Consider the following 15,873-nt stretch of genomic DNA (forward strand, 5'->3'; position numbering starts at 1 on the left):
TCAAGAGTGACTCATTAACGAGGTTTGACTGTATTCATACTTAATTATCCGATATGATTCGAATCAAAGATTCTGTCTTCCCACGTCCACATGGATGGAGCACATTGCCCCCCCCCCCCTTCACAAAGAGTGGCTATGCTATATATGTTATGATGGAAGTGCTAAAGAGCTGTTATGAATAATCATCAGCTATTTCGGTAAGTTTGATAAATTTTGCTCACGTACCGTGAATCTATCACATTTGCAGGTCATTATGCATAATCGTCAATCTATAGCTAATGTGATAAATGAGTCATTGTTATGTTTACATTATGTATGTAAGTAAAGCTAACATTGCAAGATTAACAATAATTTTTATCATATGCTTCTTTTTTACTCAAATTAGTTTTCATGGCAAAATGCTCAGATAATACACAGTAATAATAAAAACTAACATCACTTCTGTAATGTTGGCTTCTTTTACATACATTGAAGTGTGTGGGGAAAAAACAAATGCAGCAGCAGGTTAATAATGATTTTTATACTTGTGTACAATTATATTTTGGCCGATTAAGAGTTTTTTCTCACATATTTTGTGTGAAAAATTCAATTTTCTCTCACTTTTTAAGCTTAGAAAAATTGTCAAATCTACAATTTTCCATAATGTAAAAAATTTGAAGTATTTACGACCTATCAATCATGATATTTATGGATTGAAAACTTGAGAATTACGCATAATCACTGAAAAATGTAGCAAAATTTATCAAACTTTATCGAGATGATCTGATATTTTATCCCTGTTTCCAACATATATGTGCTATTTATAGACTCCAGCACTCTGTTTTCCACTCTCCCACACAACCTTTCGATAACTTAAAAAGTTGAACAAATTCCGTATTCGGCAATTAAAATGCATCTGTAATCATATCAATAAAATGCATCATCTTGTCATAACAAAATAGGTTTTCGACATGAAAAACCTATTTTTGACGTAGAAAACCCAACCTTGGTTATCAGTGAGGCTGGCTAATATGTTTTGAAGGTATCTGAGGTTCCAGGTATGTATATGCAGCCAATGTAACTAAATTATTAACGAAATTTTTTTTCTGGTTTTATTTAAATATGTTTGTCTTATCAAGTTCAGTGTGTATAGGTAACTCTTCTCTTACACTCAGTTTTAATATACTCACATTTTTAATCAAATAATATTTCATTCTTTTGTAGGTGCTTGAAGCAACAAAAGAATACATTTATGGGAAAAAACTGTTCAACGCTCAAAATCCTGTGATAATAGATGCATCAAATGACGAGCTTAGCGAACTTCTGGGAGTCAAGATTTTCTCATTGATGGAAATCAAGTAAGAGATTGTTGCAAACAGTTGACATTCTTCTCTATTTTTATGTAACTGCAGTATGTTTTGGTTTGCAAATGTTCACATACACAAAAATAAATACAATGGACTTGTTAATCTAGCACATATCAGACCAGAGTGGCACCTCTGATAGAGACATTGGAATTTACTATAAAGCATATGATGGTGCCATTGACGCATCAAATACCCAAAATTTTTGTATGAAATTGAGTTTCAGTGCATAAACCTCCATAATTCTCATTCTCCAAAGTTGGCAGCTATGCATTGCACAAACATAATTTGGGAAGATACAGGCGTTTTTTTTTTTTTTTTTTAAAGCGCTTTAAATTTAATTATTTTGTGAAATTTCTATAACTTGAAAATTCTGTTTCTTTTCCCAACCAAATTTCACCATCTTACCTGGAAATGTAATCTTTATTATTTAAAAAGATATATCCAGTAATACAGATGCAAAATCATGATCAACAGGGATAATCAAAACCAAAAAATAGCAAAAGAAATCTGTTCACACACAATTTATTTTTTAACACTACCACTTAAGAAAGTAACTAGAATTGTTTAAACCATCACTGGTTTAACATGATCAGTTAATGTATGATATCATGTAAAATACCAATCAATGTAAACAAACATGTTAAACCCTTTACATATAAAGGAAATGGTTGTATAGGCTTTTGGCAACAAATTTCGACAATGTGCAGTTGAACTGGCAGAGATAAATCTCAAAAAGTGGTATCATTGTTAACGCATAGAAAATTAAAGGAAAAAAGATTTCTCGAACAGGTGTTCCATTCTTTTTCCCTCTTCCAGCTACCCTTTCCCTATGTATGTAATGTTTTTTTATGTATCAAACCGTGGCAATAAAGGGGGAAAAAATTTCTTTAACAGGATTACCAATATTGAGTCTCAAGAGAAGGGTGTTAGCACAAATATATATTTCTTCTATATACTTGGGGACCTGTACGTTAAGGGGTTAATGCAAATTTAGGTAAGATAATGTATATTTTTAAGTTTTCACAACCCACCATCAGTTTATTCAAATGTAGTTTTATGTGATCTAATGTCCTGCAATGGATTGCAAAAACCATAATTTTATGTGATCTGCAAACAACGTGTGAACTTTTCCCTTTCAGAAATTCACAAAAAATAGTCTTAAATAAATTTAAAGACTCAAGGGACTAATTTTTATTGTGTCTAGATTGAAAACCGGTTTTTGATATTAAATCTATCACAAAAAGCAAATGTATAGTGAAAAAGTGCTTTTGTATAGTGTTTTTCTGTACAAGTTATACATTCTAAATCATTCGAAGTGTGTGTGGTTTTCAAATAATTCTTACAATATTGAGATATAAATCTCCCATGGTGAGTGTTTTTATCTTATTGGAGGTTTATTACTAAAATAATTTCAAACTTTCTGTTTGTTACCAAGATCATTAATTTCATTTTCATGTTCTGATTATGAAGTTTGTATGCTACTTTCTGTTTGCATAAATGTCTGATATCCATATTAGGCGGATCTTGTTGCGTCTGTTGCTTGCTGAAAATCGTGAGAGTAAGTGATTAACTGTTCATTTCAGTTTTTTTTTCATCTCCATTATAACAAATGATCCTATCATTAATATGTTTTGAAGCATCTTGCAATTTCAGGATACATCTGCCAGACTTTCAATAATAGAAAACTGGTTGAAAATACCTTTTTTCAACAGGTCTTATTTGTATTTATACGTAACCAACTTGTAACACACTTTAAATATGTAGGATCAGAATAATATTTTTTCATCATTTGCCTTTGTAACTAGAATTTTTAATTATACTCTCAGACATTAGGAAGAAGTTGCAAAAAGAGTTTTTCTAATGTTGTCATACATCATATTCTAATTTTTGTATTCTATAATGTGATGTTTATTTCTTGTTAGGAAGAAAATAATAAAGTATAATATTAATAAAGCAACAGGTTTGGGATAATTTCATGCTATCTGAAAGTCGACTATCAAAATGTTTCAACTTCAAGCAAATCAATCTCCAACTTAAAATAAATGAGAATACATAAGCAATTTTTCTAAAGTAGTGTGAGGTGCAGGTGTCTTTCTAAGTTTTCTCTTTGAAAGACATACTGCTGTTTTTTAAGCCTCTCTTGAAGTACAAATTGTAGCTCGTAAAAATACTCTAATGCCAAATCAAGCCAATTAAAATAAGCCGAGCTGTCACTCCAGGAATCAAAAGATGTCTGATTTCTACCTGACACAGTATTAAAAACATTAGTTGATTATAAAACAAACAAGGCTTTCATGGCCATCATGTGAAGCAGAATTCAAATTTTTCATGTCTTTTAGCCGACGTGAAATAACGTTTTTGTCTTTCGACGTTTCGTTCACACAGGTAGCAAAAATTTTCAAGAAATAAAATCTTACGTAACTGCAGGAAAAAGGCTACTGCTTACACCTTCTCCCTGCTTGAGTCACACTATCTAGAACCCTTGGGAACAACTTCGGCCAATGGGGAAAACATTTCTCAACGGATCAATCCTGACAAAGCGTGTTACTCAAGCAGGCAGAACGCGTAGGTAGAAGAAGTAGCTTTTTCCCCACCACTATGTAAGATTTTATTTCTTGAAAATATTCACCACCCATGCAAATGAACCGTCAAAAGACCAAAACTTTATGCCACATACGTCAAAAAGCCAGAAAACTTTGAATTAGTTGATTATGTATGCTAGTTTTAAATTGCTTTTTGAGTTGCATTTATAGTTATCCTTGCCTTGGGTTGTGCATTCTTAGTTTGAAGAGAAAACAGCCTGTGGATAAAGATCATGTTTCTAAGATAGAGATTATTAATACATGTAAATAGCATCAAAGTGAAACTAAAAACTACTTATATTTCAAAATGGTTAACCAATTTTGTGTATTTCAGATAACCTTGTACCATAAAATGGGAATTTGAATTGAAATTGTCAAAATTCAAATTTTATTGCTTCATCATCTGATGATTCCTAACAAAGATATTTTTATTTGGTACCCAAATATATATATATATTTTTCTAACCAGATTTCTTGCTTACATATTTCACATTTGTTCATTGGTCTTTCTTAGATGCAAAATTGCTCCAGTTACCTGAGAATAAAACCATTGCAAAACGGAAAAAAGGTATTAAATTTTTCTGTTTGGAACATTTATAATAAATTGAATTTTTTATACATTTTGCTCATTAAATTCAAAACATCTGACATTTTCTTTGCAGGAACTTTCAATGATGTTTGTGCTGCTTCATCTCCTGTTAACACAATGCCAACCAAATACATTTGCAGTGACACACGTCATCGATTAACACCATTAGTATCAGATGACAGCTCATGTAGCAGTGACATTGAAGTGAGACGAAACTTTACACATGTGTCAAACTTTGCTAGAGTTACAATTAAAATTTAAAAAGGGGAAAATTTCAAAGAAATCAATGAAAGGAAATACTAAAATTATAAACAATTGTTATCTTATTACTTTCAAATATCTGTTAATTGAATTTTATTATTTTTATTTATTCTTTGTATAGGCCCATGTGAAACTTATTGTAACAAATGTGTTTAAAAAAAATTCATGATATATTTTTTTATTTTTTTCCTTATTTTTAGTGTAAAATTTTAGAATATATAGTGAAATCTCAGTATAATAATTATTCTGCAGACCGAGAAATAAATGTCACTGTAAAAAGATCATTTTATTGAGACACTGCATCAGAGATGGGACGAATATTTGGCCGGCCGAATATTGCTTAGGTCAGGGTTTTCCAACGTGAAAGCTCGTGTGGAACCCTTAACAAATTTTGAAAATTTCTTCAATGTACAGGATGTCCAAAAAGTCTGCATTCACTCTTTGGAACAAGAATCCTCACTTGTTGTAGATAAAAGTGTCAAAAAAATATATTTGAGTTACATATAGTGTGAAAATAATTTAAATCGTGAATTCATTATTTTAACATGTATGAGCTGCAGGGGTGGCTCAAGCTTACCTGCCACCCGAGTGCAAAGCCTCATATGCCGCCCCTAAAGGCGACCCTAGTGGGAGGCTGGCAGAGCTTCAGTCAAGCGGACCTCCAGATAAACCTTATTTTTTCAGAAGAAAGCCGCACACCATTGTTTACCATGCAAAATGATGGTGACTATACACCCCGGTTTTGAAGCAGATTTTTCTGCTTTTTGATCCAGAATTATTTTACCGTTCCTAATGCTGCGTAATTTAATCCCTAAAACAGCACTTAATTTAGGGAACCATAGTCACTTATCATGTAAAGAGGATGTATAACGAGGTTATTTTTATTAAGAAATTTATTTCAAAGGTGTTTCTGGTACTCCAGAGACCGGATAAGTAAGAAGCCAAATTTTTTCCTTCACTTCCGGATCATTCCGGAAAAAATACTGGGTGAGGAAACCAAAATGCATACTTGTCCCTTTTCATAAAATACAGGTGCGGCTCTTGGGCCATGCAACCTATTGTGGCTGCATGGGGTGGCACGTCCATGATGAATGCGTAAAAAAAGTTTCATTGGTCAAAGAAAATGATTTCCATCCACTCTGGAGAGACGTTAAATCTGAGATGAAAGAACAAAAAAAAATTTTTTTTGTTGGGAATTGTTGTGATAAGTTATGAGGGAGGGGCGTGACCCACAAGGAAAGAGTTGACAGGGCTCCATCCCGGGGGCCCGGGACTATCCATACCATCTTTTTTTCACGCTATAAAATTACTGTAGAAGGGTCCACAATTTAAAATCTGGCTTGGGGCTCGTGAAAGATTCCAGCCTAGAGACCCTGACATAGGACGTAGGAAATGTCTATTTATTTCAAGTTTTCTCAACATCTCTGTTGTTGTGGTATGACTCAAAAGCGTGATGTCATATGTGAATTTTCACTGTGTTAAAATTTTGAAAATGCTGCTGCCCCTTACAACCTTGCATAAGCCACCCCTGGTGAGCTGTCTTTTCCTTATTCAGAAAAGCGATAAGAATCTGACATAATGAAGCTCAGTTGCGATATTAAAAAGAAGAGAGACCGGGGGGGGGGACAAAGTATGCAACTGAACTATTCAAAAGTTCAGCATCCTTGGAGGAAGACCCTCATAAAATCTGTACGTATATTTTGAGTTTTGGGAATACCAATTCCCAGAAAGTCGTCTTGGTCTTGACTCTGTTGTATGAAGGACTTGTGTGTGAGAATAGGAAGAAAACATTGAACTAACATAAATATTGTTTGTCTCCTGCTGGCCAAATTATCCCAAATTTTTTTAGAGTACACGTCCTCAACAATTGCTTCAGGCGAAACAGTAACAAGAAAATTTTTGAAGCTATCAGGGTTCCATCATTTTTGATTCTGACAAAAATATTTTAAAAAATGATATTAATTGTAATCTTTTGCATAAATTAACAATTTACTGATTATATTTTGTTGTGTGGTGCATACCTATCCCTTTCTGTGGAAGAGGTTATGTCCGGGTAAATTTCTAGGATAAGTAAAACAGGAAGCTGAAAATAGAATCCTACCTGTTGGGGTAAATCGAGAAGCTATCCATACTTAGAATAAGACAACCATAAATATATATTTTATGGGCATTGTATAATTTATATATATATAGTATGCATCAACGAGAAAATTAACAAAATCAGCTTTCAATGAAAAATTTCAAAAACAGATTTCAATGAAAAATTTCAAAAGTTAGAGTATTGCGCCACAGCTTTATACACATAACCCGAAATAAAATATTATGAAAAGGCGAAAGATGAGAAGTTATTGAAAAATTGTAAAAAGGAAAAATATGGATCAATGAGGAGGTCGTTCTCAAGGGGGAGCCCCCCCCCCCCCTATTGCTCCAAACTGCAAAAATGTTTCTAATGATGGTAAGTCTAATTGGCATAAAATTACCATCAGTTCCCCCGACATTTTTGCGATAAACAAGCTTTGGAAGTCAAACAGCAAAAATGACAATATACAATTAGAATCAAACTTTGAAATAACAAATGAGTTAAGAACACAAAAATATATATACACAAAGTGTGTTAAAAATGGAAAAATGAGAAAACTTGAAGAAAAACATACCAAGCGTAAGACTCTTTTTTAAAGCATGCCGCCTGAATGGACTATAAGAAATGTGTTGGACAACTTTCAAGAATTAAAAAAACTTGCAATAATGCTAAGGATTTTTTAGAAGCATATTCTGAATTTTTAAATATCTTGAGTGACAACAGATTTCCATCTTTTCTGGGTTTCAAAATTTCACCCACACATTTCTTATAGTCCATTCAGGTGGCATGCTTTAAAAAGAGTCTTACTCTTGGTATGTTTTTCTTCAAGTTTTCTCATTTTTCAATTTTTAACACACTTTGTGTATATATATTTTTGTATTTTTAACTCATTTGTTATTTCATATTTTGATTCTAATTGTATATTGTCATTTTTGCTGTTTGATTTCCAAAGCTTGTTTATCGCAAAAATGTCGGGGGAACTGATGGTAATTTTATGCCTATTAGGCTTACCATCATTAGAAACATTTTTGCAGTTTGGAGCAATAGGGGGGTTCCCCCTTGAGAACGACCTCCTCATTGATCCATATTTTTCCTTTTTACAATTTTTCAATAACTTCTCATCTTTCGCCTTTTCATATATATATTGTTTCTAGTTTTTGTAATTGAGTTTTTAATTGGGGGTTTCTGTATTTTAGAAATATGATATCCATATTTGTTATGAGCATCTTTTTCTCAGCCACCTTGTTGGGCATTTTGCCTTTATTTATTTGAAATGTTTTTAAAAAATTTTTTTTTTCTTTTAATTTTCAGGATGATGGTTCAGATTCATCCGACAGCGAGTCAGACATTTCATTTTCTGGTGAAAATATATTTGCTGAAATGTATGATGTTGAATATGAAATTGAAGCTGATGATTCTAGCAGCTGTGAATCATCTTTTTCTACTGATAGTGAGATAGAGGTAATCTACAACCCCCTGGAAAAGAATGTCATAAAACACTAAGAAACTGGGAAGATATTTGAAGGAACATTTATCACTGGTGAATATTCGAAGTGAAATGAAATTAGTGGGGAACAAATTAGTTTTTGGTTAAATTGTAGAAGGCACAGAACTGGTGTTTTTCATCAAGATAATGCTCCCGTGCATGTGTCCAACATTGCAAAAACCTAATTTCAAAATGAAAAATGTGACCACTGAGTCCTGATCTCAGCTAAATAAAAAGGTTGTGGAGCATAATGACTCAAAAGTCTACTACAGTGGGTGACAGTTCATCTCGCTGAACACCTGGAAACATGCCATAGAAACCAAATAGTATAATTTCGACCAACTAACTCCAAAGTTTAGTTCCTGCAATGAAAGCTCACTGGTTTGATGTCGTTTAAAATAGGAAAATTATCAGTTACTAATTAACATGGGTTTGTCAGAAATTACAACGTATTTAAAATTCTATAAACTTCTGCGATGGTCTTCATTTTTCATTCGTATTTTTTTTTATTTTGGGGTATAAAAATGTTTTTTCTTTCAAATGAGTTATTGTTGAATGCCAGCAACATGTCTGTAATTCAATATTTTTTACACATTCGTGCATTTATTTTCATTCGTCTGAAAAACAACTTTTTTTGAGCTTCTGTAAACTTTTGGGACAGAGTGTAGAAACAACCAATAGATTGATTATAAAAAGCGTTAGTATTCTAAAAATAGAGCAGTGGGATTTCTAAACAAATAAAAAAAAATGCTGCAGTGAATAACATTCATTTTACTTGTAGCTGCACTATCTTTCCCAATTAGAAAACTTATATAATAGTAACTCTACATATATGTGCATTACAGGGTATACTGCATTTCACTGCTCTCACTGAAATAGCTGCTTCTGAAAGTGATGAGGCTTTTATGGCTGACGAATCTTCTAATGATGATTTTTCTGTTTCTGAAAGTTCTGATAATGAAATTTCTACATCAGTAAGTATTTTTCAAAATGAGTGTTGTGTCATACACACACTCATAACATAGTGTGTCATAATTCCTGAAGTTGGTTTTTCAAACATGACTTTAAAAAATATGTCATACGATTTTGAAATTGTGCAAAATATTTTGTCAGTCGAGTTAATTTGTTTTGTTTTTTTTCAAAAATAATAATGAATTATAGTGCTTACGTGAACAAGAAAAACACTTTTTGAGCTCATCTGTAAGATTAAAAAAACTACAGCACCAAAAATTCTGAAATTTTGTAGGAATATTTATACAATGTGTTCATAAAATGAACCTTGAATGTCTGATTATTCATTAGAATTTTTTTTAATGAATTTTTAAATTTATTATAAATTTCAAAAATCCAAATTAGATATTAAAAAGAAAAAACTTCCCATGGGTTAATTTCTAAATCTGAGGTTCATTTTACTAGCACACATCAATTAAACATTTCTGCAAAATTTCAGAATTTTTGGGGCAGTCATTTTTTTTATCTCACTCAAAACTGAAAACAATCCCATAAAAATTTGAGAAGTACAATATACACGAGAGAGAAATAAAACTTGTTTTCGCTTTCTCGATTTTCTCTTAGGGTTAATAAAATATTAATACCTTCAAAAATGGCAAGTTGTACATTTTGTGAATTTGGCTGGAGCGTCATCAATTTTTAAAGCCTTATAACTCTTTAATTATGGGTCAAATAAAAAAACTGAAAGCACTTTTCTATATTAGTTTTTTAGAAGGAATCGTGTGTAATTATTGGGCAGTCGGTAGTTACCATCCTGTATATAATAATAGAATGAACAAGTGTATGAGGAAAACAATAAATTATTAAAATTTTTGTGGTGAACAGTGGTGCAATTAAAAAAACTCAATAATGAAATAAATGAGGTAGAGAGAGAGCCGTAGATGCATTAGAGGGTAAGATGAATGAGGTGAATATAGCTATGTACAGGGTGTCCTGTAAGTTCCAATTCAGCCCCCCATCCCATCAAGGACTCGTCACAGAGGCACGATTCCAATCCAAAATGAATTCTCAAAATTCATTCAGGAACCACCCTCAAGAGTGAAAACAGTGTGTTAACACACAATACTCGACACATTCGCTCAATCGGCGCATAAAGGTTAGTTTTTTTAATTTCGCTGGGAAAACCTCGAAAAGTCAGATACTTGTTTGCGATGTACGAAGGAGAGAGATATAGAGGGGGAGAAACCTCCCTCCTCTGGATAGTAATGATTCAATTCTATAATTCTTATGTTTCTTGGCAATAAATGTAATTTTTCAAGTTGTGGAGCTTATTTAAATAATACAGGTAATGAAATTGTTTGAAATGGTATAAATTGAGATGATTTGTAGTTAACTCATGATTAAGTTGAAGTAATTTTTTTATTAATCAGTTTCTTTTTATTTCTTCTGCATTCACAGGAAGAAACAGTTCTTCTTTCTGGTTTTTTTCCACTATGATTACTCAAAATTAATAGTCACTGTCACATATAGTATAATCTTATATTCTCAATTATTTGAAATGTTTGAAGTAAGAATTTTCTTACAGGATAAGTGGATCTGTGTGTGTGGGAGTCTTAACAAACCTACCATAAGATTTTGCATGAAATGCTATGAGGAAAGAACTGAGTGGGTGAGTGAGAGAGAAAAAAGAGGCAATGTGTGTGTAAAGGGACGAAGGCGAAAAAAGAAAAAATTGTGCACAAAAGAGTCAGAAGGAAAAAAGGAAAATGTGAGCTATAAATTTTTTTTAGCAATTTCAAACTCTAATTTCTGTTCAAAGTGTTCGAAAATTTGTGCCTAAAAGAAAACGGGGGGCTATATCAGCAGCTACTCTCATATTCTTAAGTTATTTCAATTATATGCTTCAGTGCTTGACTAACAGTTGGAATTTTTAGTCATTGATAAAAAGGCAAGCTTTTACTCGAATTACTTTAAAATTAGTTTTAAAATAACACAATTTAAATTAACTTGAGACTTATCTTTTTCAAAAGCTACTAATCATTACTTAGTATAAGTTCAAATGGTTTTTGCTTCTATGATGTCTATGAAGTGAAAGAGATAGCAATAAAAGACTATTTCACACAAATTATCCCTTATGCATGCGTAATACACAAGTTTTTGCTTTTCTATTTATTGATGTTCCTAATATGTATGAAAAATTTAGTCCAATTTATAAACAGTGAATTAAGTTTTAATTATTTTGTATTAATGTATTACTTTTAAGTGTCAAATTTATTTTTTTTGCAATTCCCTTTAACTTCATTATAAGCATGTCCAACTATAAGAAATTATACCACACTGACAAAAATTTGCATTTTGAGAAACTGTGTATATAAAATTTTAAATAATTGATAAAAAGAATTTATGAAATTTTAAGAGAAAAATTAAAAATAGCTGGAGCAATTTTTAGTTTCTTCTTAGGGCATGTCAATTTTACTGAAAGAATCACATCTATAAATGAAATGATTGCTAACTTGCAGGTTTCTTCTGCTGAAGTTACAAGTCGAGAGAATGAAGACTTGTGCATAATTTGTTGCTCAAATAAAAAGGATTCTGTGATTGTGCATGGTCGAACTGGTCATAACGTAAGCTGTTATAAATGTAGCAAAAGGCTCTATGTGAGCAATAAAAGTTGTCCGATAGACCGCATACCAATTGATAAAGTCGTATACCTATTATAGGTTTTATGATACGCCTGCTGTTTCACACATGTAATACAAGAGCTTATTGATATGAGTGATGGGTATATATACCTACATTGTCATGAAATATTTATGTGTAAAAAAACTGAACATTTGTTTAAAGTACATTAATATAATTCACTGTTGGTCTACTTGCATTACTTTTATGACTTCCATGATATACATTGCAAATTTATAATCGTAGTCAGGGCCGTCTTAAGAGCACCGTTGGCTCCGGGCCAAGTCATTTTTGTAAAGCCCTACCAGGCGAATTCTTGAGAATTTCAATGAGATATTATTTTTGTGAGGCCCCCGGGCCGTGCTCGGGCATTAAGACTGCACTGATTGTAGCAAAAAAAAAAACCACTGAAATTAAACATAAAAACCAGATGGTTTTGGCAGAAGGTCCTTTGAAAGTTTTGCATTAAAGATCTAGATCACTATATTGTTATAAACAAAAGCAGATATTAAGGTTCTTAATAGAAAATGAGCTGCTGTTTGAATGATAAATAACTTATCCATTCTCTGATGTTCATCATATATGTTGGAAGTTTCACTTTTTTTATGCAAGGCTTTCAATACGCATATTGTTCTAAATAAATTTTCTCAAAGTGAATATTTAATATTTTTGTTATGGTCTGTGCCATAGTTTATTCTCTTCTATAAATACATTAAATACTTCTGAAACTTCACATAGAAGATTTGATAATTTTCTTTCCAGCCATGTTGTTCGTAGGCTTTATGAAATTAGTATATCTATGTTTTCCCTCTCATTAGTTATTTGTCCTTCTAAAACAGGTCAATATTTATTCAAGAGAATATTATATTATTACTATAAGTTATATTTATAACTTCATAGCATTTGCAAGTTGTTTTGTTCGTCATTGTGCAGGTTATCTCCATGTCAGTGGTTGAGAAATTAATGTTATTGTTGAAATTTTGTATACACACTCGATAAATTGATAATAGATTGGAGGGTGAATTTTTTTGTGTGCGTGTGTGTTAAAATACTACCATTTTCATATTCGTTTCAAAGAGTGCAATTAAGGTACTGAGTGATTTTTGTTTTTATTAGAAATGAGTTTTATGTTACTTCTTTCTCGATTCAGAGCGTGAAAAATTACTGTATTATGACTATATGTATAATTTATAGTGGATTTTCTGATTTAGTGGAACCTGTTTAAGACAGGGTTGGCAAAAACCCGCCTGGGTGTTTGTGAGCACAATTTTTTAAAAATGTGTCTGAGCTTTTTTTTAACTATTTTGTTTTTGTTATAACACTCTCTTCTCTCATGCAAAAAATTGTTTTATTCAGCTAATATATTAATTTCTATAAAAACAAAAAAAAAGTAGTTTTGTGAAAGACTATATGAGTGGGATTTGCGGGCTAACAAATTAGTTTTAGCAAAAACCCAGTGAGATTTTGTAAGTGGGCTTGTACATTTTACACGTTAGAATAACGTTCTTCTTCCAAGCAAAAAAATTGTATTCAGTTGGCGTAAAATACAGTGAACTTATCGTTATAGATGGACTATATTAACGCTATGGGAAGTGCATAGGGACCAGAGAGTACTATTGTTATATAGGTGATTATTGTTATAGAAGGTATCTATACATCTTTTTTTTTTTTTTTTTTTTTTGAGACAAAAAATGCTTCAATTGAAGATGCAAAATTTCTTCAATGTAATTATGGGCCATTATTAGTTTTTAAAAATCTTAAATTATATGAATTGATAGTTAAATACAGTATTAATAAAAACATTTTTATTTTCGTACATGGTAAAAGGTAAAACATAAAAAAAAGTTAGATAACCATGCAATAACATTGATTTTGACTTATAAAATAATATGCTGTACCTATTTATAATAAATTTTCCAGCTTCTCTCTTATCTCCAAGAAAATTCAAGATTTCGAAAACACAGAATTCAATTAAATTTTTAAAATTACTGACATGGCTAAAAACCCCAAATGTTCATTTCCTCAGTGAAATTGGCACTTCTAACACTGTTTTTGGAGACAATCATCCCGTGCTTGTCCTTCAAAGCACTGATACTGATGATTATCATGATGTCTCTGCGAAAAGTTTCATTTAGGATTTTCACTGTAATATTAGGCTATATATATAAAAAAACTAAGGCCAAAAAGGTTTTGTTGTTTTGCTGAAAACTATAAGTAAATGGGATTTGTGGGTTAACAAATGATTTTAAACAAAACACTTTTTCTAGAAAATGGGTTTTGTTAAACATAGGTTTTAAACAAAACCCACCTACAAAACCCCAGTGGACCTGTACTTTGTATACATTAGGATAACAATCTGCTCTCTCATGCAAAAAAATTGCATCAGCTATATACCGTTAATTTATATTTAAAAACTAAAGCTAAAAAGGTAAAGTTGTTTTGCTACTGACTAGAGCTCAGAAGTTTGGGTATTAAAAATGCCTTAGATTTATAATTAACGGAAAAAGAAAATCTTAAAATGTGAAAGAAGTAGCAGCCACTTTTGCAAAAATGTGTACCGGAGGTATGAAACAAAAAGACATCCAACCTTAAATCATTAGCATTGTAGCATTTTGCTAAAGCTTTTCCCCCGATTTTCACTTTTTGCTAAAGGAATTTTTGATCTAGCTTATACCCTGGTGTATATATACGATATAAAGGGTTTGAATACTAGTTAAAAAATTCGCTGCACTCACCGAATCTACTATTTTGATAACAGATTATAATAACTGCATTATTTGTTAAGTTGATATTATTATGCCAAAAGAAAAAAATTGTTTGTGGTCCTTCAAGGTTAGGTTGGAGTCTGATTTAATTGAATACTTAATGTGTATTTTTCAAACATGCAAGTGCAAATGTGCTAGCTGAAATTGAAGCATCACTATAAAAAAAAAATGTATAACCTTTTCATATAGAATTATTTCAAAAAGCATTTTCATAATAATGACATGTTTTAACTTGCAATGGTTGTTTGCAATGCATTCATTTATGGTGTAAAAACATAAAACCAAAACAACATGGGTCCCAGGGCCCTGTCAGCTCCTACCCCATCTTGTGTGATTAATGGCATGAACTGATGACAGTCATCGGTTAGATATTCATCTGCAATGCTGTGCAATACATGAGCAAGACATGTTATGTGAAGCATGTGGAGAAACAAGCTTTTCTAATTTATTCTCGGCTTTTCTCATACATGGGTTGCTTTCATCTAGAACCCTTACAATCTTGATGCAAATTTGATGGTATGTTGATTGCTATGTATAGCAGCAATGAAAAGTCTTTCATCTCAAAAGCATCACTTCTATGGATAACCCCACTTTTCGTGTCCTTCAGGCATTTACGCCTATTTGCATTCAAATCGGGCCAGGAATGAGGGGGGGGGAAGCTTTCTGATAAGAATATATATTAAATTATTGGGTTGTGAAGATTTTTTAAAAAAGTGAAAAATTATTTTAAAACTCTCAATGCTAAAAATATCTAAGTTCTACAGAATATAGTCTCTAAAATTCAAGAATGAACATAGAAAAATGTCTGAAATAGACATTTACAGCAGAAAAAATTAAAAAAAAAAATTTTTTACAAAAAAAAGGGTATTTATGGAATTTTACCTGAACTTCCGGGCTCTACTAGTGACAAATGTAAGTGACATTTCCTGGGCTAACAAAATTATTTTTAGCAAAGACACACTTTCAAGTGAAAACCCGCTGGGTGGGCCAACCTAGTTTGCCAACCCTGCTTTGAGAGGCCTCTTGTGTAATCAACTTCATCTGTAAATTTGGGATCCTAAGTCATGCCTTGATTTGAATATTTGCATTCATCTGAAACACTTGCTACAGAATTACTTATGCCTAACTCTTCTG

General features: G+C 31.9%; 1 protein-coding gene across 4 annotated transcripts in view; it reads left to right on the forward strand.

The window, feature by feature from the left end:
* Nucleotides 1–15,566, forward strand: part of LOC149073969 (E3 ubiquitin-protein ligase Mdm2-like) — a 39,039-nt gene extending 23,473 nt beyond the window's left edge. For 2 of the 4 annotated variants that reach the window (XM_089247043.1, XM_089247045.1), the window contains 8 exons: nt 1,204–1,337; nt 2,864–2,904; nt 4,443–4,496; nt 4,591–4,721; nt 8,170–8,319; nt 9,190–9,318; nt 10,881–11,063; nt 11,815–12,126. In XM_089247043.1, the coding sequence (XP_089103169.1) occupies nt 1,204–1,337; nt 2,864–2,904; nt 4,443–4,496; nt 4,591–4,721; nt 8,170–8,319; nt 9,190–9,318; nt 10,881–11,063; nt 11,815–12,015 (1,023 nt within the window). In that variant the 3' untranslated portion in view covers nt 12,016–12,126. Of the gene's footprint in view, nt 1–1,203; nt 1,338–2,863; nt 2,905–4,442; nt 4,497–4,590; nt 4,722–8,169; nt 8,320–9,189; nt 9,319–10,880; nt 11,064–11,814 lie in introns of all 4 variants that reach the window. The other 2 variants (XM_089247044.1, XM_089247046.1) reach the window with 2 other exon arrangements.
* The last annotated feature ends 307 nt before the right edge of the window (nt 15,567–15,873 follow it).

Source organism: Pholcus phalangioides, unplaced genomic scaffold (assembly GCF_987345545.1).
Source record: "Pholcus phalangioides strain wild (caught in Gottingen) unplaced genomic scaffold, Ppha-v1.0 ptg000017l_1, whole genome shotgun sequence".
Lineage (NCBI taxonomy): Eukaryota > Metazoa > Arthropoda > Arachnida > Araneae > Pholcidae > Pholcus > Pholcus phalangioides.